The 27,347-nt window shown below is 34.5% G+C and overlaps 1 protein-coding gene across 2 annotated transcripts in view; it reads left to right on the forward strand.

Moving 5' to 3' along the window:
- The window catches only part of ATF2 (activating transcription factor 2), a 68,076-nt gene that overhangs the window by 13,399 nt on the left and 27,330 nt on the right, over positions 1–27,347 (forward strand). Inside the window, exons 3-9 of one of the 2 annotated variants that reach the window (XM_036253716.1) lie at positions 1,277–1,346; positions 12,892–12,988; positions 16,013–16,131; positions 16,256–16,384; positions 18,852–19,030; positions 19,806–19,920; positions 22,248–22,334. In XM_036253716.1, coding sequence (XP_036109609.1) covers positions 1,277–1,346; positions 12,892–12,988; positions 16,013–16,131; positions 16,256–16,384; positions 18,852–19,030; positions 19,806–19,920; positions 22,248–22,334 — 796 coding nt within the window. The remainder of the gene's footprint in view (positions 1–1,276; positions 1,347–12,891; positions 12,989–16,012; positions 16,132–16,255; positions 16,385–18,851; positions 19,031–19,805; positions 19,921–22,247; positions 22,335–27,347) is intronic. The other variant, XM_036253717.1, reaches the window with a different exon arrangement.

The raw sequence follows: 27,347 nt of genomic DNA on the forward strand, positions 1-27,347 counted from the left end.
GTCTGAACAAAAAATGCAAAAATGTCCTCGGGTGAGGATAAAAAAACAAAAAAAAACAAAAAAAAAATCTTTTTGTAGTTGTTCAAATCGGGAACCAAAAAGGTCACCATATTACATTTGGTTAGTATCTTTTAAACATTTAAAAAAAAAATAGTTTATTGATTTGTGGTTTTTTTTTTTAAGAGGTGGGGAAAGGGGAAGGGGGAGAGAGAGAAACATCCATGTGAGCACAACATCGATTGGCTGCCTCCTGCATGCCTCTGCCCCCCACCTGGACTTGAGCCCACAACTCAGACATGTGCCCTTGACCTGGAATCAAACTGGCAGCCTCCTAATGTAGAGACCATGGCTAACCAACTGAGCCACTCAGGCCAGGGCTATTAAATCACTTAACCTAAAACAGTTTCCCTTATTTTCTACTCCCCAATCCACCTCCTCTCTTTTGCTCCATATGCTGTTTATTTACTGAAGCGGCCAGGTCTTTTGTCCTATAGCATTTAGTTAGTTGCAACCTGGTAGTGTTTGTTTAACATGTTTCTCTGTCACCTATATTTCTTGAAGTTGGATCTACAGAGACTTGATTATATTCAAGTTTGACTTATTTTTCCCCCAAGAATACTTTGTTTTCTATTGCATCTTGTCATGAAACACATAATGTCTTTTTGTCCTACTTTTAATGATACTAATTTAAGACTGACCAGTAAGTTTAGGTGCTGTCAGCTCTATCCATCCATTATAAAGTTCCCATCAATTTTTTCCTAATGGTTTTATCAGACATTGATGACAGTTGCCTAGATCCATTATTTTATTGGGGGTTAAAGGGTGGTTTTCTAACTACAGTATTTCTCTACTATTTAACAGGAAAGATTTAGCCTGATAGACTAGGGTTCCTACCCTCCCCCCCCTTTTTTAAGCCTCACCGAAGGATATGTTTATTGATATGAGAGAGAGAAACATCGATATGAGAGACAAATCTTGAGCATTTGCCTCCCGTACACACCCCAACCAGGGATCAAACCTACAACCTTTTTGGAGTACGGGACAACACTCCAACCAATAGAGCCACCCAGCTGGGGCCCTACCATGTTACATATATTTGTCTACTCATAATAAGATAGAAGATAGGGTTAAAATGTCCAGTAAAAGTATATTAATTCACTTTCGGATAGAAAAAGTAATAAACATTGAAAATAAAAAAACATTTTAGTTTATATTATTCCTTATTTAAAAATATCTACTGTAAAACATTTAGCCATTTCTTAATGTTTTATTATAGGCAATACAAGGACCTGTGGAATATGAGTGATGACAAACCCTTTCTATGCACTGCCCCTGGATGTGGCCAGGTAATATATAAATTACTTTAAATCATTTTGTATACTTATATTTGTTAAAACACTGATGAAAGTATACGTTCTCATTAAAAGCATTCACTTATAATGTTTTGTACATTTTTGGAGTTAAGTGTAAACAACGCAGAATAATTTGGGGAAGAAATTCTTTTTTTTCCTCAGTAACATTATTTGAGCTTTTAAAAATTCAATCTAGTGTGGAAAAAAAGCTAAGTTTTATAATGGAAAGGTAGAAAACCTGGAGAATATCTAGGGTTTAAAAGTATTTTTATTTGACCATTATTGGTTGAAAATCCCTGTATACTGCCAAATTGGAAATTAGATGTACATTATCTTACACAAAAATTATTTTCTTTGCTAAACTCTTATGAAATTAGCTAATATTTACCTGAGTGTATTACTAATGTATTAATGTTCTTAGGTCTAACATCTTTAATACAGAGCATGTGTGGAAGCATTTTCTGAAAATAATACTTCAGTGTTGTTTCAGAAAATATTATTTCAATGTTTTGTAAACAAGCTATTGTTAATTTATTGCTATTAGAATCTAATCCTAAAATAATTACAGGCACTAAGGAATTAAAAAATAAATGTGTAGTGAAATTACAGAGTACTTAAATATATGAGTTATAAATAAAACATAAGTATTAAAGTGTTTTATTCTGGTATATCATTAACTCCTTGGATTTGGTGCTGAGTTAAATCGAGAGAGAGGTGGTATTACGCAGGTCATCCATTTTGCTGCAGTGGATTGAACAGACAGAACATGATTCAGTAATCCCCTGGATTAGAGTGAATACAGTATGTTTCTAGAGCCAGCCTTTGGACAACAACCAGTTTTGCTGTGTTGTTCTAGGAGTTACTCTTAGATACTTAGTCTCAAACAATATTCTAATCTCTGCTCCTATTCTTTTCTTAAAATAGTAAGAATTGTTTATTATCTTGTGATAAACACTTTACTAATACACATGCCATTTTTTAATAAAAAGTATTACATTTAAATTTGCTTAAATTCAGCCCTGGCCGGTTTGGCTCAGTGGTTAGAGCATCGGCCTGTGGTCCGGAGAGACCCCTGTTCGGTTCCCGCTAAGGGCATGTACCTCGGTTGCAGTTTGTCCCCGGCCCTGGTTGGTCGTGCGGGTGGCAGCCACTCGATGTGTCCCTTTCACGTCGATGTTTCTCTCTCTCTCTCTTCCTCTCTCTCCCTCCCACTCTGTCTGTGCAAAAAATGGGAAAAGTGTCCTCGGGTGAGGATAGAAAATAAATAAATAAATAAATTTGCTTAAATTAAGCAGAACAAAAAGAAAATTATTACTGAATATAAGAACATATGTGTATATGTGTAGTATAAGAGATTATTTCTTTTTTTTTTTTTATCCTTACCCGAGGATACTTTTCCATATTTTGTTCAGATAGAGTGAGATGGGGAGAGAGAGAGAAACATTGACGTGAAAGGGACACATTGAGTGGTTGCCACCCACATGACCCAACCAGGGCTGAGGACAAACTGCAACCGAGGTACGTGCCCCTAGTGGGAACCGAACCTGGGTCTCTCTGGACTGCAGGCAGACCCTCTAACCGCTGAGCCAAACAGGCCAGAGCTAAGAGATTATTTCTTAAAAGACCTCTCTAATATTAAAAAAGGAAAATATTAAGATGTTATAATTTTTCTAGACTCCCTATTGTGAAAGGAGTTAACATTCATACGTCCTCCTACCTCTTCCCATTTCTTGATGTCTGATAATTATTGTTTTTTACATTGTCAAGGTTTGTAACGCATTTTATCTAATAACCTGTAATTCCTATATATGCTTAATTTTGCTTCTAGTATAGCTAGAGAAGGGGGAGAACTAAGCTTTAAGCCACTCCATATTTAGAAGTCAGAAAGAGCGAGAGGATATAGCATAGGAGGCTGAGAAAAAGCAGATAAAAAAACTGTGTCCTGAAAGTCAAGTAGAAGTGTTTCAAAGTGTGGAAGCAATGTGGTTTTATAGTTAATAGGAAAAGGTGATAATTCGGTATTTACTGTTGGATTTAGAAATACGAAGATTGTTTGGTGAGTAGTTTCATTGAAGTGGCGGTGACAACAGTGTGATCGCAGTAGGTCAAAGAGAAAATGGGGAGAACCAGAAATGGAGACGTTTTAAGACAGCTCTTTCTTGGAGTTCAGCTTAAAGGGAATAGAAAAATATAGCTGGATGAGGATTGAAGATGGAGTTTATTTGTTTTGCATTTTATAGGGGGAACATCACAGCATATTTGATACTGCAGAGAGAGGGACTGTTGCAGGATTGGGGTCCTTAAGTAGGTAAAAGGATGGATCTGGTGCTCAAGTAAAGAGACTGGCCTTAAATAAGACCATGGACATTTATTCCATAGTAACTGAGAGTAAAAAGGGAGGACAGGGTAGAAGTTTGGAAGATTTGAAGAGAAAAGAAAGCATACAGACATATTTTCTTCAATATATGCACCATAAAAAACAAAACTACATTTCTGTTTATTTCATTACACAGAAGAAATTACCTTTAGAAGCTATGGCATATTGTTTTAAATAGACTTAAGGGTGGCAAATATTTAGCCCCTAGTGTTACTCAGGATGCTGGTTAGGACAAAGCCAATCTAACAATAGCTTGAACAATTTGTTTATGTAACAGCCCAGAAGTAGGAGTTCCAGGGCAGGCTGACTCTGCTATCCCCAACATGTGAATTCCATTTTTAGATCCAAGGTGGCTGTCCTAGCTCCTGCCATCAAGTTCACATTCTAGCAATAAGGGAGGGAGAAGGGGAAGTTATTTAATTGAAGGAAAAATTTTGAGCAATAGAGATTGAGGGACAGTTAGCAGTCCTGTCATAGTTTTCAGAGATGATTTTGAAATTGGGGACATGGCGATAAATTATTGGAAGCCTGAATCTGGTTAAGCTGGGTACAGTAAGTCCTCACTTAATGTTGTCAGTAGGCTCTGTGACACTTTAAGTGAAATGACAGTATAATGAAATTGTATCATAGGCAAGAACAAAAGGCTATTCAAAGACGCTGTAATGTTTTTAAAGTTTAAAACAAAGTTACCAAAGTCTGCAATTTAGTTATTAAATAATGTGTCAATGTTGGTGTCTCAGTTTTGATAAATGCATCATAGTAAGATAAGATGAGAACATCAGTGGGAACTGAAACTGGGTTCAGAGTGTGCAGGAACTCTGTACAATCTTTGCAACTTTTCTGTAAATTTCAAAGTTTTCCAAAATAGAAAGTTATCTAATAATTATAACAACAAAAATTCTATCCCAGAAACACACACACACGTTAACTATGAACCATAGAATAGAGCTTTCAAACATTAAGTGTCTGCCATATCTATTATTTATTTTGTGCCCCAACTTGTTTCAAACAGTATTTGAAAAATTAAAGGTTCATGTAATAATTGTTGTAATAATAAAAACAATGATAATATTTTTTTCACTGTGCTAAGAAGCTTATGTGGATTATGGCATTTAATCCTTGCAACAACCCTATGAATAAATGGGTGCTGCTGGCCTCAGTTTACAGGGAGCGATTAAATGTAAACATATTAGAATTTCTCTTGAGTCACAAAACCAGCAAGTATTGGAAATAAGTTTGTACCCAAGCCTACTCTTGTGTTCTATCTGTAAATAGAAAATTCAGACCTCAAGTTTATTTGAATACAGGTCTTTGTATTTGTTATCTTTCATTTAATACAAAGTTTTTATTTTATTTTAATAACAAAAGTTTCACTGAAAATGTTGATAGGCTTAAAAGGACAAAATAAAATCTAGAGAGGACTCCCCTGGCCTGTGTGGCTCAGTAGTTGAGCATCAACCCATGCACCAAGAGGTTGCCAGTTGATTCCCAGTCAGGCACATGCCCAGGTTGTGGGCCAGATATACAGTTGGGGGGATGCAGGAGGCAGCCAGTTGATGTTTCCTCTCATCGATGTTTCTCTCTCTCTCCCTCTCCCTTCCTCTCTCTCTAAAATCAATAAAGAAAGAAAAAAATAATAAAAAATAAAATCTAGAGAAGACTCTGTTAACATTTGGAGCATTTCATAAGTCCTTCGCCCCTTTTCTTTTTGAAACAAAATTGGGACCATACTGCACTTACATAGTTTTATATTCTGTTTATATACAGATTACATTGTGTGTATCATAAACATTTTCTGTGTTAATAGAAAATATGGGTATAAGTTGCTATGTTCGATTCTTGGCCACAGCATGTCCCATAATTTTTCTTCCCATTCTTCAATTATGGGCTTTTATCATTTTATAATTTATAAAATTTTTATGATTTTCATATAATGTACAAATTATATGAGTATATGTAATATAACATATATATGTATAATTTTATAATTCCAGTATTATAAGCAATGGTGTGTGAATATTCTACATAACCCTTTATATGCATCTCTAATTAATCTCTCAAAATATATTTTTAAAAATAGAATTACTTGGTCAAAATGTATACACAGTTTGAGGTTCTTCGTACATTTTGCCATATTGTTTTTAAAAGCTAAACCAATTTTTATTCTAATAGTTTATTTAAGCACTGGTTTTATCATGAACACTCCACTTTGGGATATTATTACTTTTTTTTTTTTTCTTGTATCTGTTCCCTAAGGGGTTTAAAATAATCTCGATATTATATGTTATAGTTGTTACTGATCAAAATAGTAACCTGACTGCCCTAGCTGGGTGGCTCAGTTGGTTGAAGCATCATCCTATACACCAGAAAGTGACCAGTTTGATTCCCAGTCAGAGCACAGACCTAGGTTTCGGGTTCAGTCCCGGGTCGGGGCGTGTGCCGCACTCAACCTGGTGTTTCTCTCTCTCTCCCCATTCCTCTCTCTCTCAACTCAATTTAAAAAAACATATCCTCAGGTGGGGATTTAAAAAAAAGTAACCTGGCCCTAGCTGGTTTGGCTCAGCGGTTAGAGCATTGGCCTGTGGTATGGAGAGACCCTGGTTCAGTTCCTGCTAGTGGCATGTGCTTTGGTTGCAGTTCGTCCCCTGCCCTGATTGGGTAGTGCGGGTGGCAACCATTCAATGTGTCCCTTTCACGTCAATGTTTTTATCTCTCTTTCTCTCTCCCTCCCACTCTATCTGAACAACAACAACAACAACAAAAATGTCCTCGAGTGAGGATAAAAAAAAAAAAGTAACCTGGCTAATGTCAGCATCATCCATTTGTTAAATCTTGCTGAGAACACAAATGGAATAGTCTCTCTTTAGATTCAAATGATATTTCCTAGGAGGTCAAAACTTTTATTTATTTTATTTTTTAATCTTTATTGTTGAATGTATTATAGATGTTCCTCATTTTTCCCCCATTGACCCCCTCCTCCCCACTCCCATCCCCCTCCTGCCTTTTCCCACACTGTTGTCTGTGTCCATTGGTTATGCATATATGCATATAAATTCTTTGGTTTATTTCTTCCCACTCCCCAACCCCCCTTCTCTTTGAGGTTTGTCATCTAGCAACCAATTTGTACTTCTTAATCCCTTCACCTTTTTCACCCATTCTCCCAACCCCCCTCCCATCTGGCAACCAACAAAATGTTCTCTGTATCTATGAGAATGTTTCTGTTCTGCTTGTTCATTTTGTTTGTAGATTCAGTTGTCAACAGATATATATTCATTGCCATTTTGTTTGTTCATATTTTTTATCTTTTTCTTCAAGAAGACCCTTCAACATTTCATATAATAATGGTTTGGTGGTGATGAACTCCTTTAGATTTTCCTTGTCTGGGAAACTCGTTATATGTCATGATTCTAAATGACAGCTTTGCAGAATAGAGTAATCTTGGTTGTAGGTTCTTGCTTTTCATCACCCTGAATATTTCTTGCCACTTTCTTCTGGCCTGCAAAGTTTCTTTTGAGAAATCAGCTGACAGTCTTATGGGAACTCCCTTGTAGGTAACTAACTGCTTTTTTCTTGCTGCTTTTAAGATTCTTTCTTTGTATTTAACCTTTTGCATTTTGATGATGATGTTTCTTGGTGTGGGCATCTTGGCTTCATCTTGTTTGGGACTCTCTGTGCTTCCTGGACTTGTATGTCTGTTTCCTTCACCAAGTTAGGGAAGTTTTCTACCATTATTGTTTCAAACAGGTTTTCAATTTCTTGTTCTCTCTCTTGTCCTTCTGGCACCCCTAAGATGCGAATGTTGGCACGCTTGAAGTTGTCCCAGAGGCTCCTTACACTATCCTCATTTTTTTGGATTCTTTTTTCTTTTTGCTGTTCTGATTGGGCATTTTTTGCTTCCTTATATTCCAAATCAATGGTTTGCTTCTTCTACGTACTCTACTATTGAATCTGTGTAAATTATTCTTTATTTCAGTTAGTGCCTCCTTCATTTCTGACTGGTTCTTTTTTATGCTCTTGAGGCCCTCACTAAGTTCGCTGAGGTTCTCACTAAGTCCATTGAGCATCCTTATAAGCAGTTTTTGAACTCAGCATCTGTTAGGTTGCTTATCTCCATTTTGTTTAGTTCTTTTTCTGGAGTTTTGTTCTGTTTTTTAATTTTGGACCTGTTTCTTTGTCTCCTCATTTTGGCTGCCTCTCTGTTTCTTTCTGTCTATTACTTAACAAGAGATATGGGGCTATCTGAGACCAGATGCTGCTTGTTTGAAAGAATTTAGGAAAACCTGAAACAGGATCCCAGACAGGCCAGTCCTATAGTTAACCAACTGGCAACAGCTTGGATGGGCCTGAAAGCTGGGTGGGGCGGGGCAAACTGTGAACCAGGTTGCTGGAGTCCCAGATATGGCGGCTGTCTGCCCCCAGGGAAGGGCTCACCAAAGGAACAAAGGCCTCTGACTGCAAGTCTGTCCCAAGGAAAGCCCCCTCTCCAGCCCTCGCTCCAATGCCAAACAGCTCAGTTCTTCTCTGTATGTCTCTGGTGCCCCTCGAGCTGCCTCCCCTCCAAGCTTAAAGGAAGTGAGTCCGATAAGTCCGCGCGCGGGCCCTTTAAGGAGCTGCCTGGGGCTCCAGCCGCGTCAGCTTCCCTGAGCCTCATTTCCTGCTGGTTTTTCCAGCCAGAAGTTAAGGGGATTCTCTTCCTGGCACTGGAACCCTGAGCGGGGCGTCTGGTGTGGGATGGGAACCCCTCGGTCCTCAGGGAGGACCTTCTTAGCCGAGGTGCCCTCCTGATTTTTATCCGCCACATGTGGGTGTGGGACCAGCCCGTCGTACCTCCACCCCTCCTACCAGTCTGGTTGTGGCTGCTTCTTTAATTCCGTAGTCGTAGGACTTCCATTCAGCTTGATTTCAGGCAGTTTTGAATGATGTTTGTTCTGTAGTTTAGTTGTAACTTTGATGTGGTTGTGGGAGGACACGATACCGCGTTTACCTACGCCACCATCTTGACCGGAAGTCGGAAGTCAAAACTTTTAAAAGGAATTGAATTTGGAAATGGTGGTAGTGCAGATATATATATATATATTTTTGTCACAAGTAAATTATGACTTTATTCCAAATTTGAATTTTAGCTTTAACACAATAGACTTTTTAAATTTAAAATTTCAAACATTTTCATATTTTAAATACATTTTGTCAATAATATTTCAAAATATTATAGAGACCTATAGAAATTAATGCAAAGCATTTTAACTGTTGGCTCTTGCATTAAATCTTTTTTTGTAGCTCTGGCCTATGTGGTTCATTGCATCAGCCTGTGCACCAGAGGGCCGTGGGTTCAATTCCCAGTCAAGGGCTCATACCTGGTTTGCAGGTTTGATCCCTGACCAATTGATGTGTTTCTCTCACATCTATGTTTCTCTCTCTCTCTCTCTCTCTCTCTCTCTCTCTGTCCCTCCCTCCCTCCCACTCCATTCCCCTCTCTAACATCAGTACACACACACACCACATATCCTCAGGTGAGGGAAAAACAAAACAAAAAAGAATTCTGTTAACCTTCATCAGTTTTAAAGTGGTGTTCTTATTGAAAATTACTTTTTTGGTAGAATGTTTATACATTATTAGCTGTTTTATGAAGGAGATAAAGATTTATTTAAAGTTTCATTGGAGGTCTTGTGTGAGTGTGTGTGATCAGTAACTTCCTGAATAGATCTTCGACTGGTATTGTCCTGATAACTTTATAACTTAGTTGTACCTATTTATCTGTTAAATAGGAATACTAATCTATATTATGTGTGTGAGTAAATGCAGAATGACTGATTTATTAGAAAGTTAATTCTAGTTAGTGTGTTCAAGTGTTCAAGCCTTGGAATTACAGATTTCTCAGATATCAGACCTTATATCACTTTATTATAGAAGCATCTGATTCACATCCCTCCAATCTGTCAGGTTACCCTTCCTTTTTAACCTTTTCAGAGAGAGTATTATCCTATTCTACCTTTCTTGACTGCCTTTCTCATTGTTTATTCAGCTATATGCTCGGAGTCTTTTTTAACACAATACTGTGCACATTTCACATTGGATTTGTGCTCTTAATTATATGAATTCAATATGTTGCTATTACTAGAAAGTATCATTAAAATTTTCTTCAAAACTTATTTTTAGAGTAAACTTAAATTTGGCTGGGAAAGCAATTCAAATAGATTTTACAAAGATTTTATTTCAGCATGTAGTAGCTACTTCACAAATATTTGTTGAAAAAAATTATCTTATTTATTCATACATATACAGGGATGGGCAAAAGTAGGCTTATAGTTATAATGCAAATAATAAAATAAGTAATAATACAAGAATAAACTCTCTGTTTCATGTACTTACAACTACAAACCTACTTTTGCATACCCTTACATATTTTTTCTTGGTGACTACCTTTTGACAAGATTGCCTTTTGCCGATCTCTTTAAATTTCTTTCTAGAGGTAAATAAATTTTCTTATATGACAGCCAAGATTAAACTTACCTGTATCAAGGGCCAATTTTAATACATTTTATCCACGTATATAAATTATGTCATTATATGATCAACAGTCCTTTTATAAATAGTATTTAGGTAAATTTGATCTGGAGAGTATACATTAATATTTCTTTCATTTCCCCTTTAAATATTAATATAACCCTAAATATTTTTTAGGATCTTTTTTAGCTGCTCCTTTTCACTTAGAATCATCAGTCTTGGTGTCATTTTCACATGTTTTGTACAGAACATAATGTTATTTATTCTGTATGTAGTTGCTCTTTGAATTGAATATTTGTGGTCAAGCCATCCAAGCAGAAGATACTGGTAGAATAAAATTACTGGAAGATATTTTTCCAAGGTCTTATCTGTTAATTATGCTTACTCTGCTGTTTTAAAATCGAGAGCCTCTACCAAAATAACATTCACTCACAAATGTTTACTGATTCTCTTCTGTGGAGAAGCCACATTGTTAGGTTATTTGTAATTAAAGTGAATTTTGCTTTAAGATACATTTAGTGTGGAATGTAAGATACGCACATTTAAAATGTTATGCAAAGTTAAAAGCAATGAAATAATGCCAGTAAACTATAGATACGTTCATTTTCCAAGAGCTTCGTCATTCAACAGTCTGTCAAAGGACAACTACTTATTTCTACAAATTTAGGAGGGATTCTCATATTTTATTTATGTGTTTATTTGTTTTATCCTCACCTGAGAACATTTTTCCCTTTTTGTTCAGATAGAGTGGGAGGGAGGGAGGGAGGGAGAGAGAGAGAGAGAGAGAAACATCAGTGTGAAAAGGACACATTGAGTGGTTGGTTGCCTCCTGCACAAATCCAACCAGGGCAGGGGACGAATTGTAACCAAGGTACATGCCCTTGACCGGAATTGAACCTGCGATTCATTGGTCTGTGGGCCAAAACTCAAACGTCTGAGCCAAACTGGCCAGGGCAGGAGGGATTCTTAATATGATAAAGCATAGGAAATAGCACTTGAATGGGGAAAAACTGGGTTTTGGTCCCAGTGCCTATAGCTGGTGCTTAGTAAATGTTTAAAGAGTGAATATATGAATAACTCAAGGGATAGAGAGGTACTATTGCATCTGAACACTCACCTTCATTGGGACCACAAGCAGGTTCTGAAGAAGGGTCATATAATAATAGACATTTTCTCACTGGTATGTACAGTAACCTAAAAGACTTAGAGGTAAACCATACTTACTATGATAACAAATATGGCCAAATTAAATGAAAGTTTAGTGCACCATACTAAACAAGTCTGTGATTTTGGTGTTTTGTTTATTTCTTTAGACTGGGCTTGGAGATTCAACTGTTTAATTGTAAGCTCATTCTTTGAACATTTATTAAATACTATGTGTTAGCTTTAGGGGAACTCAAACAGTAGGAGCTCAGTCTACTTAAAAGGACAGACATACAGTATGATCAATATAATACTGATAGGTACTGAAATCAAGGCATTGTGCAGAGCATAATGGGCATTAACGAGAGAAATTATCTTCTACAGATTGAAGGTTGATTGGCTTGTAATGATGATACAGGTAGTCAGTGTCATACTTTTAGAATAATTGGAAAATTTTAAAATAAAGGAGCATAATGGAAAGAACTGTGTTATTCTTTTACACTGTTTTAATGTTACCCCAGAGCAACTACTATTAGTTGCATGGAAGGATATAGTGAATTGGATAGGAGGAAGGAGGGACCACAAGAGAAGGAATCCATTTTGATGGTTTAGGAGAACTAAGTTCAAATATATGTAATTTTAACTTCCCCATTTGTAGGGACACATAGTCTAGAGAGTGAGTTTAGATCTCTTAATCTGGCATTTTATAGTTATTGCTTTGAAATAACAAAGAGTAAGTGCTCCCAGTTTTCAGTTATAAATGTTGCTTAGTAAAGAGTGTCTTCATAAAGGTTGATGTCCAAACATTCAGGAGATATTTAAATTACGCATCTATTATGTTGTAATCATAAATGTTACCTTTGGCATGAAAGACCTATCAAAGTTATATGTAGCTTTAAAAATAATTTTGCTTCATTTTTAATACAAAAACTGGTGAAAAAATCAATATTTTAAGTTAAAATTTTTTTTAAATTAACTTATTGCATTGGTTTCTGTTTCTTCATGGAATTATGACAGAGGCATTCTTTTATATGTGGTAACATAAAGAATCTGATTTACTTCTTAATTCATCCAGGAGTAATATTTTTATAAGAAAATTCTCATTTTAAAAGTGGTAAGTAACCTGAAGCATATGTAAATACAGTACTTTCTTCAAAAGTCATTATACCATGGAGCATATATTTCTGTGATATGGAAAAAATTAATAATGGTTTATTTTTAATGTCCAATGAAATTTGTATGAAGCCTCTTTGCCTTGGGTTTTGTTTTTATATGCTCTCAAATGAGCTATCAGACCTACTAATATATCAGCATTGCTTTTTCTTGGGTAGTGGTTTTTTCTATGATTATTTGAAATCTAATAATGTTTATCTATACTAACAATAGATTCTTTTATAGTTAACAAACTATTTCATTGTTAATGGTGGTTTTACATGTTGTGGAAATGAATTTCCTTATTTTACTTATTTGATCAAATTTAAAATCTTAACTATATTTTAAAACTTTTTGCCACAGCGTTTTACCAACGAGGATCATTTGGCTGTCCATAAACATAAACATGAGATGACACTGAAATTTGGTCCAGCACGTAATGACAGTGTCATTGTGGCTGGTTAGTATATGCTTTTATTAATAGCTTATATACATATTTCACCTGGAATGTGCACAATTTTTGTGTATTCTCTGTAAATAATATAGTCTGGTGATATTCCAATGACTTCATTTACAGTAAGTGTTGGCAACATGTATTTTACCCATTACATCTCCATGTTTCCTTCTGACCATTCATTTCACATTTTTGTATGGTTTTCAAATGTAGATTTCAATGTCAATTCTGTGGAAGTTAATTAGAAACCTGGGAGCATTCATACCATCTCCAAAGTTTACATTTAATAGGTAATTGAACTAATGTGATGTTTAGTCATTGTTTTTTTTTTTTTAGCTGCTCACACCTGGTCTACAGCGCTATGCGAAGATAGAAAATGGTCACGCTCCTCCTGTTGGAGAAAGAGCACTTAGCCAACTTGTTCACTAGTATTTTGTTTCTATTTCTTCTAGTGAAATACTCTCAGTATTCTCCCAAATTCAGTTAGTGATTTTGTATGTTGATCCTGTGAACATACAGTATTACATAAGCAGATGAATATCTTTCACAATATGTGAAAAGAGAACCCAATTTATGCATTGGTTTATTGTCCTCCGTGCTGTGTTAGCCCCTTTTTTGGTATTTAAATATATATAAGCATACATCTGTGTATATGGACACACACATAATATGTGTAATTTCACTGCATTTTATATATTTTATAAATATTATAAGAAAAAGTTTATATGAAATTTAATATATTTATATCTAAATAAACTTCAGACTTTTAGTGTCATAACCACAGATTCACATATCCTAAATATTCAATATAACACTAATTCTTTTGTGAAGCTTAAGTTATACTCTTTGTAAGTCTGTGTACCTGAATACTGAATATCATCAATGCTTAAAATTATTACCCAAATGTAGAGATCAGATTGACATATGCAATTTTTGGAGAGACAATGAGACAAATATTAGATTATTCTTTTAGTACTTTCAGCATCAAAATTTTTGTAATGAAAAAATTGGAGGTAACAAAAAGTTGGTAATTTATCAAAATAATTTACTTATGAAAAATGTAGGGTAATGGTCAACCTATCTTCAATTCCATAAGTAAAAGGAACCAGAAAAGAGTAAGGTGTGCATTTCTTTAGAGTGTTATACATCAGATATTATGGTCTAGAACCAAAAAAAAAATCTAATAAGTAGTATAGTAACAACAACCTGAAGGTTCACTTTCGTAGGTATGAAAGTCTGCTTCTCTGAAACTGCCTGTCTTAGAGAGGTATTTCTAACTTTTTAACTCAAAAGTGTTTGAGATTGCTTTCTAGACATTACTTTTTTATCTGCATTTAGTACAATAGAAAAATAGAACACATTCAGACACAGTGTTTGGCCATTTTTTACTAACATGTCGAGGTGAGTAATTTAGCATTACTAGATAAATAGAATGCATGATGTGTGTAGTATATATTTGATAATCAACAGTCATAAGCCATCTGCATGTTTAAGCGATTATTCCTATGTTGACTTTCTCAAACCTGATCATTCTAGTTATCACTGATAAAAAGTGATTTATGCACATGCATTTTATTTTTAAGACTTTTCTCTCCCTTTAACACAAATTATGAGTCTTCTATTGAGTTTAGGTAGGTAAACCCTTTAAGTGTGAACAGAATACTCAAATTTATATTCAGTTTACTAATTCAGTCATAGACCTAAGCTGATACATGTATGCTGGGCCCTTATATAATACGATTTTGAAAATCTTTTGGAGGTTGAGGGTATATGAGTTGCAGACTAACTAATTATAAAAGGATGATACAATAGAGTTTCTTTAGTAATTCTGATAATACTAATAGTATCTGAGATAGGCCTACATTATGTGTAATGTGTGTGACAAGTAGGTCATTTTAGTGATAACTACATACATAGTAAACAAATTAGTACTCTGATAATAATATTGTATTAGTGTATATGTGGGGGTAAAGATAAAATAGTAAGTAATGCATACTTCAGGGACACAATAACAAATATGTTCATTTTAATTTCACAAAAGATTTTATGAGTATTTTATCTCAAACTAGGAGTCATCCCCATACTTTAATTTAGCTTAGGCTAGATTCATGCTATAACCTATAAAATTGATGCCCTAAAAGATATAAAATGGTAGCACATTCAATTTCTATTCTCAACTCTGATCAATATGAATAAATTGCCTTGGAAATAATAAGATTTAACAGGCAAAATTCATAAATTTACTACTTTTTATTATACATGGACTTTAACAGTCATTTGTTCTGTAACCAACGTGCACATCCATACATTCAGTGTATGTGTTAATGCACATAGCATGAGTAACATTCAAATATAGTGAAAATATTGCAAATTTTGAGAATGTAAAATTGAAGTCCTCTGCTGCCTAGAAATTAAGCTAGAGCATTCCATAGATATGGCACTCTTACATAGTAGCTCCTCATACAAGCTTGAAAAATTTATTAAAATAGAAAATTAGCTTCAATAGGTAAGGAGCGTTTTGTTTTTGTTTTAGGGCTCTTATTCTAACCTTTTTTCCCCCTTGTATTTTGATTTATCTGCTAAAGATTGTTTTATCTTAAGCATGCTTTTATAATAGATTATGAGCACTAGTGGAAGGGCCAACTTAGAGTGTATATACATGCTCTTGTCTTAGTTTTCCCCAAATTGCATGTATTTTAAACATAACTTAGTGTAATTTTAAAAAAAATTCTTACTGTGTTGACTAATGATAATAGTTGGACTCTGAGTAGAGGATGTTTATGTCACTACTCAGAAGGTATGGACTAAGGAACAAGAAGGACTTCTTTCATGGTTCATAAATTTGGACGAAATATCTTGAACTGCAACAAAAACTTAACCAAATTTTGTTTGCTTTAAAGGAAGAGGACTTTCGAAAGAGAAATAACAGCTGACTGAACCAGTCCTGCTAATTTGTTAATTTACTAGGTATATTTTAGGGTTCTTTATGATATTTAAATCTATATGATTGCTTCTTGACATTTATTTCAGATCAGACCCCAACACCAACAAGATTCTTGAAAAACTGTGAAGAAGTGGGTTTGTTTAATGAATTGGCAAGTCCATTTGAGAATGAATTCAAGAAAGCCTCAGAAGACGACATTAAAAAAGTATGTTGTTAATCGTGATATTAAAGACAGAACAATTATAGTTTTTACTTCTTTCTTATTTTAGATATACTGATTGACTATTTTTAACTCCTAACATTTTCTTTAATGTTTATGTTTATCTTAGATGCCTCTAGATTTATCCCCTCTTGCAACACCCATCATAAGAAGTAAAATTGAGGAACCATCTGTTGTAGAAACTACTCACCAAGATAGTCCTTTACCTCACCCAGAGTCTACTACCAGTGATGAAAAGGTTAGAAATTTGTATTTATGGTAGAAACACAAACTAAGTGGAAAAAGTAGCACCCCAAGTAAAGATTAATATTTGATCTACGTAAAATGTTAAGGTAATCAATTGTACATAACTCAGTGTCAGGTTATAATGTGAACGCCTGTGAATACTCATAGAAATTTCAAGGAAAGAAGATTCCAAATTTAAAAATAATTAGCTTTTTATTACACATAGAAAATTTATAAGGGAGAATAGCAGTCATTTTAGATAAAACTTATTTTTGAAAGGATATATAAATTTAAATTACTTTTTCTGGGCTTAGCTATTTTATTTTTAACTAGTTTTATATAGAGACAGCTTAATTAAGAGTCTTTACAATGACCTTCCCTGTGTGGCTCAGTGGTTGAGGGTAGACCCATGCACCAAGACGTCTCTGGTTCAATCCCTGATCAGGACACATGCCCAGATTTGTGGGCCAAATCCCCAGTGGGGGGCATGCAGAAGGTGACCATTCAGTGTTCTCTCTCATCAATCTCTCTCTCTCTCTCCTTCTCCCTTCTTCTTCAAATATCAATAAAAAGAAAAAGAAAAAAAAAAGAAACTTCTTAAAAAGAAGAGAATCTTTGCAATGAAATAATTGAACAAAGGTTATTTAGGTTTAAAGGGTTATGGGCAATCTTCTTCATTCTCAGCAATGTATCTTGGGTATCAGCAACTAAAATGATGATGATACTATCTTAGTACAGGCCTTTAGTAGGTATTTGAGCCTCATTCCTGGATCTTTATAAGCCTGGTAACTTGGGACTACCTGGCCTCTCTTCTGAAATAATATGTCTAAATTAGAGCCCTTGATTCTTTCCACAGTTTTTCCTATCTCAGTATATTTTTTTCCTATTCATCTAGTTTCTCAAGCCAAGAATCCTTAACTTTTAAATTTTCCTTCACTCTAAAACCAACAGCAAATCTTATCACACCTACTTTCTATAACCTTAATTTATCGTCTTCTGTCTTCAATGTCACCACTTTAGTCTAAGCCATCATAATACATTGTCACTCCGCTGCTTGAAATTCTTCAGTGGTTTGCCATTGCATTTAAGGTAACTCACACTGCTTCCATTAGCCCTCATTGGTCTGGGTTTGTCTACCCATCCAACCTCACCTCATGCCACTCTCCTGATGTACTTAACAAATATTGCAAGCTTTTTCCTGCCTCAAAGACATTACTCTTAGTGTTGCTTCCTTCCCCCTAGAAAGATCTCCTCCTTATCCTTTCAGTTCATACTTTTTCAAAGAAGCTAACTTTATTTCACTGTACTATCTAAAGCAACCAATGCCAATCTTCTTTCAGTTACTCTTTCTTTGTTTATTTTGTTGTACTTTTAGTCTATAGCACATTTCAATCTGAAATTGTTTTTTACTTTTTTATTGTCTGTCTCTTCCCACTAGTCCCTGGGAGCATGTTATACATTCTCAAACTTGTTGAATAAATGAGTTCCAGTAGTACTAGTTTATCTTTCTATGTAGCTTAATAAGATTTTGATAATAAGCAGCAGTATAAAGGCCAATTCAAAGCACACAGTAAACACAGTTTTTATACTAATTAGTTAAGGAGTTCTGGGTAACGCCCTTGAAAATCTTTGTTTCCTAATCAATAAAACTGGGGGAAAGATCATCTTTAAGGTCCAGGCTACCTCACAAGTTTAATTTGGAAAGATCTCATGCTTAATAACTTTATTTTATAATTATATAATTGTGTATTTTGTATTCAAGATAGCAATATTAGTTGGCCATTTGATACTGAGAAATTAGTGATAATGGAGGGGTAGTTAACCTAAAGTAAACATTTGCATTGCTTTACATTTTTTAAAAGTATTTTTATTGAATTTATATAAGCCATAACACAGTCTCCCTAAACCTATTTCCTCCTTTTTTTTCTTTTTTTAATTGATTGTTAGAGAGAGTGAGGGGAAGAGAGAGAGAGAGAAACATCGATCAGTTGCCTCCTATACCCTCCCTGACTGGGATTCCAACCCGCAACCTTTTGTTGCACAGGACAAAGCTCCAACCAACTGAGCCACAGGAGCCAGGGCCTCCTCCTTCTTTATATAGTATAATAATGGAGTAGAAGTAGGCAATCCCTTGGATTTTAAGTTTTATGACTCCCTGAAAATGGATTGTATTTTTATTTTTTACTAAAATTCTGATGGAATCATAGCCAAGTTGCTCAGCCTGACTTATTTCTGGATGATAGGAAAACAAGTTGTACTGGAAAAACCACTCAGATGTTTTTAATTTAAAATAAGAACATTGCATTTGAAACTTTACAGCTGCTTCTAAAATTTTCTTTTAATTTAGATATGATTTATTTTGGGTGGTATTAAGTGTTATCGTATGGACACTTTTCAAAGTGTGTTATATTCTGTTCATTAAAATACATGAATTGACTTGAAATTTTAAATTCTAATCTTTCTGTCTCACTATTAAATAGGAAGTACCATTGGCACAAACTGCACAGCCAACATCAGCTATTGTTCGCCCAGCATCATTACAGGTTCCCAATGTGCTGCTTACAAGTTCTGACTCAAGTGTAATTATTCAGCAGGCAGTACCTTCACCAACCTCAAGTACTGTAATCACCCAGGCACCATCCTCCAACAGGCCAATCGTGTAAGTGATTTGGGCCAATCATTGCCTATTTATGAATTAAGTTTTTGTTGTCATAATAAATTGTTCAAACTGTGAGGTGTGTGTGTGTCATATTCTGCATGCTTTGATTTTTCGAAAAAGTACTTGGGTTGTCTTTTTAAAATATATATATATATATATATATATATATTATCTAATTAGAAAATAAATACCTAAAACTTAGAATATATTATAGACACATAGCTCTTAAGAGCTTTCTGAGCCCTGGCCGGTTTGGCTCTGCGGTTAGAGCGTCGGCCTGCGGTCCTGAGAGACCCGGGTTCGGTTCCCGCTAGGGCCGCGTACCTCGGTTGCAGTTTGTCCCCGGCCCTGGTCGGTTGTGTGGGTGTCAGCCACTCGATGTGTTCCTTTCACATCGATGTTTCTCTCTCTCTCTCTGTTCCTCTCTCTCCCTCCCACTCTACCTGAACAAAAAATGGAAAAATGTCCTCGGGTGAGGATCAAAAAAAAAAAAAGAGCTTTCTGATAAGAATTTTTCTCATTTAATATATTGAAGATTGTCCTAAGTAAATCCATAACTTATTTTATTTTTTTCTTGTTTTTTTAACTGCTACATGGATTATGCATTTAAGATGCAATTAAAAATGATTAAATTTTGCAATTTGCTTTGCATTTGTTAGAAAATTTATTTTTAAATGCTATGGTAATAGGAGTAAAAATAGTCTTAAGGTTTTAGAGCTAATTGATACAGATTTCTTTTCTTTAATTTTCTTTCTTTTGTTTTTGGTTTTCTTAGTCCTGTACCAGGTCCATTTCCTCTTCTGTTACATCTTCCCAATGGACAAACCATGCCTGTTGCTATTCCTGCATCAATTACAAGTTCTAATGTGCATGTTCCAGCTGCAGTCCCAGTAAGTTTGAGATTTAGACTATTTAAATTTTTTTGTTATAGCAAAACTTACCTTTGTAATAAAAAAAAATACATTTTGGGCTGTTTGATGGGTTTATGAAAATGAATTCAACAAAATATTTATTAGTGACAAGTACTATTTACTCTTTGATATTTATAATAACATATACCACTCAAGGGAAACATAATTGGGTAGAAAACATTTTTCCATCCTCCAAAAATCTTTAATTGTTTTCTTTGTATTTTTAATATTAAGAACATACTCCTAGTCAACCCATTTCAGTCTGACTAGATTTGTAGAATTCTGATATTAACACAGATTTCTATACTTTAAGAGGATATTGGTAATAGAACACTTGTCAGATAACTTTATGGTATTTTAAATATTGTAGAAATTGTTTATAAAAACATTATCCGTGAATTTTATGGTCAAGTTGGGTTTATAGAATTATTTAGCTATTTAAGCATGTGAAAATCTAAGTCTAAAACAATAGTTAGTCCCCCACTTTCTTAATGAGAAAAACCCCCAAAAAACCAAACAGTTGTTTGAGGTGCCTGTTAATTATATAAATTTTAAAAGACATAGACAAGCCTGGCCGGTGTGGCTCAGTTGTTGAGTGTGGACTCATGCGCCAAGAGGTCACCGGTTCGATTCCCAGTTAGGGCACATACCCAGGTTGTGGGCCTGATCCCCAGTGTGGGGCATGCAGGAGGCAGCCAATCAGTGTTCTCTCTCATTGATGTTTCTTTTTTAATTTTTTTTTTCCTTTATTGATTTTAGAGAGAGAGAGAGAGAAAGTGAGAGGGAGAGAGAGATAGAAACATCAAAGAGAGAGAACATCGATGGGCCGCCTCCTGCATGCCCCCCACTGGGTTTTGGGCCACAACCTAGGCATGTGTTCTGACCGGGAATTGAACCTGCGACCTCTTAGTGCATGAGTCAGTGCTCAACCACTGAGCCACACCGGCCGGACTCATCAATGTTTCTCTCTCTTTTTCTCCCTTCCTCTCTCTCTAAGATTAATAAAGAAAAAAAATTTAAAAAGAAATAAAAGACATAGCCAATGGTTAAATATCTAATTATAATATTTGATAACAGTGAATATTTAAAAGCACATTTGTTAGGATAATGTAAATTAGAAATAATGTTTTTTTCTGTTGTCACATTTCATAAAACAATTTTATTCAAACTCTACAAATGTGTCTTCAACATTAAAGTTTTCATCATTAGAACCACTTTTTAAGATATCTGGCACAATTTCCAAAACACATTATTTCATTTTTACCTAGTATTCTCTTTCTGGAATTCTTACCCCAATTCCTAATACTCATTCATATAATAAAATTATAGTTTTTTCTTAACCTGGTAGATATTTCTGATTAGTATAATCATTTGTTGTATAACTTTTAAAAATTATTTTGTAAGACTGTTTATAATGTCCAATACTTTTGATGAGATTATACCTCAGAATATTACTAGAATTAATGTTAAATATTTATTTTTATTAACTAATTTTTCCAAGTGACATTTCTAAGTATCCAGAATTAGCATTTATTGAAATAATCTCAAGATTATGTGATCTTCAAACAGAACCTTGCTATTCAAAATGCATTATTTGAGAGACTTTATAAAGACTAAATACTAAGTATAAGGTGACTACTTCCTCTTTTCTGGGGATGTTTTTGAGAGGGAAACATTCTTGCCGTATATTTGAGATTATATGGTTATCCTGTGAAATGTAACTGTGATGAAACTGAAATGAAAAATAGATATACTCTAGTTACACAATATATAATCACTCAGTGTTGATACGAGGTTTTTAAAAAAAAGACAAAAACAAAATGGAAAAATCTGTTCCAGGTTGTTAGAGAAATTATTAGAGGTTATCAGGCTCTTTATTTTTACATCATTCAGTATATCGTTGTATCAAACTATTTTTATATATTTTAGAAATTTTATATATTTTAAAACACAGTTCATTGTTGAAATTATTTTTTATGCCTAGTTGTCACAAGTTTTGACATTTTCTTTCACGCTCAGAATGGAAGTATGATAGATACGTGAGACGTTTTGCATCAATTACTTTGAATACTATGAGTTTCTATAAGAAGGAACCATTAAAAAAGAAATTGAAGATTGGGGAAGCAATATCTTAGAAATTGATAACTTTTGAAGGCTAAAAATCAGGATGTAAGACCGATAAGGGTTTAGGGTAGAGACACAGCTTTCTGATTTGAAGTCTTAAATTATTGTAGCAGCCTTGTGCAAAGTACTAATCTCATTTTGAAATATTCTTTAGCAATTACTTTTTAATATCTTTTGCATAGCTTGTTCGACCAGTCACCATGGTGCCTAGTGTTCCAGGAATTCCAGGTCCTTCTTCTCCTCAACCAGTACAGTCAGAAGCAAAAATGGTAAACGAGATTTTATTTGTTCTGTCCATTTCTTGAGCCAGTTTTGAAACAGTTATTTTCCATTAAAGCCCACAATTTAGATCACATTTTGTAAAATTATGGACTGCATTACACTATTATTTCGAGAACATTTGGAAAAGGAAAGCTTCGACTAGCATGGTGACTAGTTAGTGGTGCTTTACAATGAATGAATGGATGGACGGGGGATTAAATTTCTAGTCCTCAGTTTTTTGGTTGTGGCTTCTTAAACAAACGCCTCCTGGTGGAGGCTAGAAATATTACAGCTGAAACGATTACAGCTGTAATCATCCGAAGGCAGTGCTGATAACGTGGTTTTAAAGAGTGATACACATTTGTAGAACAGTATTGATAAGAATTCAGAAATAGTACACAAGTTAGTAAACATTGCACCTAATATATAGAGGAAAACTATATTTTTTGAGTTGTGTTTTAGACACTAAGAAATTATTGTTTAAGGAATGAACTATAGACTAGGAGTAAGGAGACATGTGTTTTAGTTTTAACCCTAACTCTGTTCTTCATTATCATTAATCAAGACTTTTCTGAGACTCAAGTTTTCTCATCTGTAAAACAAACAGATTAAACTTAGATTTCTGGGTTTTCTCTTAGCCCTGAATCCTAAAAATTTGCTAATGTTCTTGCTAGTAGACCTGTTGCTGTTGCCTTTTTTTTTTCTCTCCAATTCTCTCTACCCTTCATATGTCTTAAATTTCATCTAGTGTATTTAAAATGACTGTAAACCCTTTATATCATATATAAATGAATCCCTTCAGAGGCCTTCTGATAATCCCTGAAGGATAACAAAGCCAGAATTGTGAATCACGGCTTTGGCAGAGAACGCTGTTTCCTCTTCTCACTTGAGTTGTGAACTTTTGAAGCAAAGGGTGGTAGGACCTGAGAAGGCCTTAAATGTATATTAATTCATGATGCTCTTTCAGATGGTGTCTCCAAGAATATTTTTTGGAATCATTCCACAATTATGTGTGTTCAGTGAAATCACTGAGCTAATCAATGTGTGGTATATTTTATTAGTCACCCCGTTCCCTGACCCTAGGCCTCAGCACCATGGTAAACAAACTCCCTTGGAGAAGCTCTGTAGTTTGTGGGATGAAGATGAGGACTGCAGTTGCTTTATGCTAAGCTTGCACACAGGAAGTATAGGTTTCTATCACAGTTTTGGGAAGAGACCTTACAGGGCCTATATGCCAAAGAAGGGAATAGAATAGCCCACTCGCCTTTGGGGATTGAATGCTCACTAAGGTCCCTTACATTATGCCATGGTCCCCATGGAATTCCAGAATGCAAGGGTCTTCTTTTCCTCCACAACCAACTTGCAGGGCAGCTAACAGCTAAGCTAGTTTTCAAAAATTCTGTATCATACAGTGCCCAATGTTAATTCTCCCTTCTGTGGTCTAACATACTTCAGGGCAGTTTCTTCTTCACAGCAATTAATGAGTGTATCATTAGAAAATCAGTAGATAATAATCATTAGGCACCTATTATTTGCTTCAGTTCACTGCTAAGCATTATATTAACGATATAAATTTGTACACATAAAACGTATATTGCAATACTTTAAATTTTTTTATTGCTATTCTTCATTAGTGCAAATAATCGATCTGAAATTGACACATGATAACTTTTTTTTAACAATAAAACTTACACATCATCTGAATGGACAATAGGTGGTTATTGATTGTTATGAGAGACCTTGAAAACCTGAGGGACATTTTTCATATAACAGCTTGTTTAGGTCAAAACTTCAGAAGTACTAAGATGAATCTTCACTTGATGCCTGAAGAGCTTCATTGGGAATGTTTTTTACGCTTTTTACTTTAAACATATCATACTAATAAAAAATGAAATTAGTGAGAACTAGGAGTAGAAATGGGAGTTAAAGAGATCATATTGTTGTGCATTGCATCTAATCATATTTTTACATATTCGGGGGTTTCTTTACTTACAAATTCAAAAGGAACAAATCATATTTGAAGAAAACTCTTGACTTATAAGAGTAGGCCGTATTTGTATAAACCATTTAAATTTAGCACTTCCCTAAATAACTTTCTCTGTTAAGTCACCAGGAAATTAAATTAATAAGAATAAAAGTGTTTTGTATGCTTGTATATTTAAAAATACCAAAGATATAATGTTCACAAATTTATATATGGAAAACAGTCATTGGTTGGAGGCCTCCAAAATAGCATGGGGAGTCACAGATTGCCCCACTTAAATGTAATAATCCAAATAAATTTCTTATTAGAAGTTTGCTAATGTACAATAGCTATATTTAGATGATTGCCTGTTTTAATTGGGATAATAAATATTTGTCTTTTTTTTTAATTAAATAAAGACTCAGAAATTAGTCTATTTCCTTTTTTTTTACTTTTCATTATGGAAAATTTCAAGCATAGACAAAGTAAACAGGATAATATAATGAACCCTCATGTACCCATCACCCACCTTCAATTATTAGCAATATAACTACTATTCTTATTTTATCAATACCAAAGAGTAGAATTGCTGAGTCAGAAGGTAGGTATACATTTAACTTTATGAGAAATTGCCAGAGCTTTTTCCAAAGGTTTACATTCTCACAAGCAGCGTATGAGAATCCCAGTTGTTCCCACATTTTTACATTTGGTTTTGTTTATCATTTTCCTTGTAGACATTCTGTAAGTGTATAGCAGTATCTTGTGGTTTTTATTTGCATTTCCAATTTAACTAGACTTGTTTTTGATATTTTCTGCCTATTTTTAAATTGAGTTACTTGTCTTTTATTATTGTGTTGTATGAATTCTTTCTATATATACTAGGTACAAATTTTTGTTTATATATATATATATCTCTTACAAATATTTTCTCTTAGTCTGTAAATTGCCTTTTGTTAATAATATAGTACTATTATTCATTGTTGTTATCTTTAATATTTCCTTTTGCCTACTTAATTGGGTTTAGTTTGCTTATCTTTTATTAGCTTCTTAAAATGGGAACTTAGATTATTGATTTAAATCTTTTGTTGTTGTTGTTAATCCTCACCCAAGGATATTTTTCCAATGATTTTTTAGATAGAGTGAAAAGAGGGGAGAGAGGAGAGAAAGAGGTAAGCATCAATGTGAGAGACATCAACTGGCTGCCTCCTACGACCTACAACCCAGGTATGTATCCTTGACTGGGAATGGAACTGACTGCATGACCCTTTGGTTGTAGGCCAATGCTCTAACCCCTGAGCCAGACCTGCTAGGGCTAATTTAAATCTTTTTACCTTTTAATATATTTTAATATATGCATTTAGAGCTATATTTTTCTCTGTGCACAAATTTTGATATGCTATATTTTAATTATCATTCATTTTCTAATTTTCCTTGTGATTTCTTTGAACTGTGGGTTATTTAAAAGTGAACTGGATAGCCAGGCCAGTGTGGCTCAGTGGCTGCATCAGCCCATGCACCAAGAGGTCACTGGTTCGATTCCCAGTCAGGGCACATGCCCAGGTTGTGGGCCCAATCCCCACTGTGGGGGCATGAAGGAGGCAGCCAGTCAAGTTCTCTGTCATTAATGTTTCTATCTCTCTCTCCCTTCCTTTCTCTAACATCAATAAAGAAAAAAGATTTTTTGAATATATGAAAGTGAACTGTATAAATGGTATTACACTGTATTTACTATTGTGTCTTGTATTCAGCATAATGCTTTTGAGATTTATTCACAATGTTGAGTATTTCATTGTATAAATATATCATAGTTTGTTTATCCATTCACCTGTTGATGCATGTTTGGGTTGTTTCTTGTGTTTATATATTATGAGTTAATCTGCTGTGAACATTCTTATATAAGTATTTGTGGAGAGAAAGGTCTTCATTTTTCTTGGGTAAATATCCACTGTGGAGTTTTACTGTTAGTTTTTACCTACATGACTAGAATGATACGAGCTGAACCAATTATTTGCTTTTTAAAAAAATTCTTCTTTATTGTTGAAAGTATTACAGATGTCCTCTTTTTTTCCCCTGTTGACACTCCCCACTTCCACGCCCCACTTCACCACACTGTTGTCTGTGTCCATTGGTTATGCATATATGCATATAAGTTCTTTGGTTTATCTCTTCCCATACTCCGCCCCCCCCCCCCCCCCACACACACACACACTGAGGTTTTGTCAGTCTGTTCCCTACTTTCGTGAACGTTATATTCTTACATTCCACAAATAAGTGAGAGCATGTGAAACTTGTCTTTCTCTGACTGGCTTATTTTACTTAGCATCTCCAAGTCCCTCTGTGCCTTCTCAAAATGTAAGAGATCTTTCTTTTTTATAGCTGCATAGTATTCCATTGTGTAAATATAGCACAGCTTTTTTATCCACTCTTCTACTGATGGGCACTTGATCGGTTTCCAGGTCTTAACTATTGTAAATAGCGCAGCTATGAACATAGAGGCGCATATATTCTTTCTGATTTGTTTTTCAGGCTTCTTATGATGTATTTCCTAGAAGCCAGTTATTTGCTTTTTAAAATTTGAAAAGTAAGGCTCTTTTGACAAATCAACCTAATATTTCTATAAAGTGGTGTAAAACTTTGGGAAGTATACTTTTAGTTATGTTCATTTATCATTTACTTATTCAACAAATATTTAAGATACCATATGACAGTTGGGGAAACTTTATTTTATTCATTTATTTATTTTATCCTCACCCGAGGATATTTTTCCATTAGTTGGGGAAACTTTAATATGGTCTAGGTAATAGATGATATTAAGGACTTGCTGTTAATTTTGTTAGAGCATTAATGTCATATGGTGATTATGATTTTTTAAAAAGTCTTTAGTCATACTGATATATGGTGAAAGGGAGATAGACAGGAAATTATATACTTTCAGGCAATAGAAAACAGAATGACTTGGTAGAGCAATGGTTACAAACTAGAGGCATATTGGATGTATTGGGTTCAGAGTTATATTTTGTTTGATCTCTGTGTCTTAAAACTGCATTTATTACTAATT

The sequence above is a fragment of the Molossus molossus genome, unplaced genomic scaffold, assembly GCF_014108415.1.
Source record: "Molossus molossus isolate mMolMol1 unplaced genomic scaffold, mMolMol1.p scaffold_m16_p_11, whole genome shotgun sequence".
Taxonomy (NCBI): domain Eukaryota; kingdom Metazoa; phylum Chordata; class Mammalia; order Chiroptera; family Molossidae; genus Molossus; species Molossus molossus.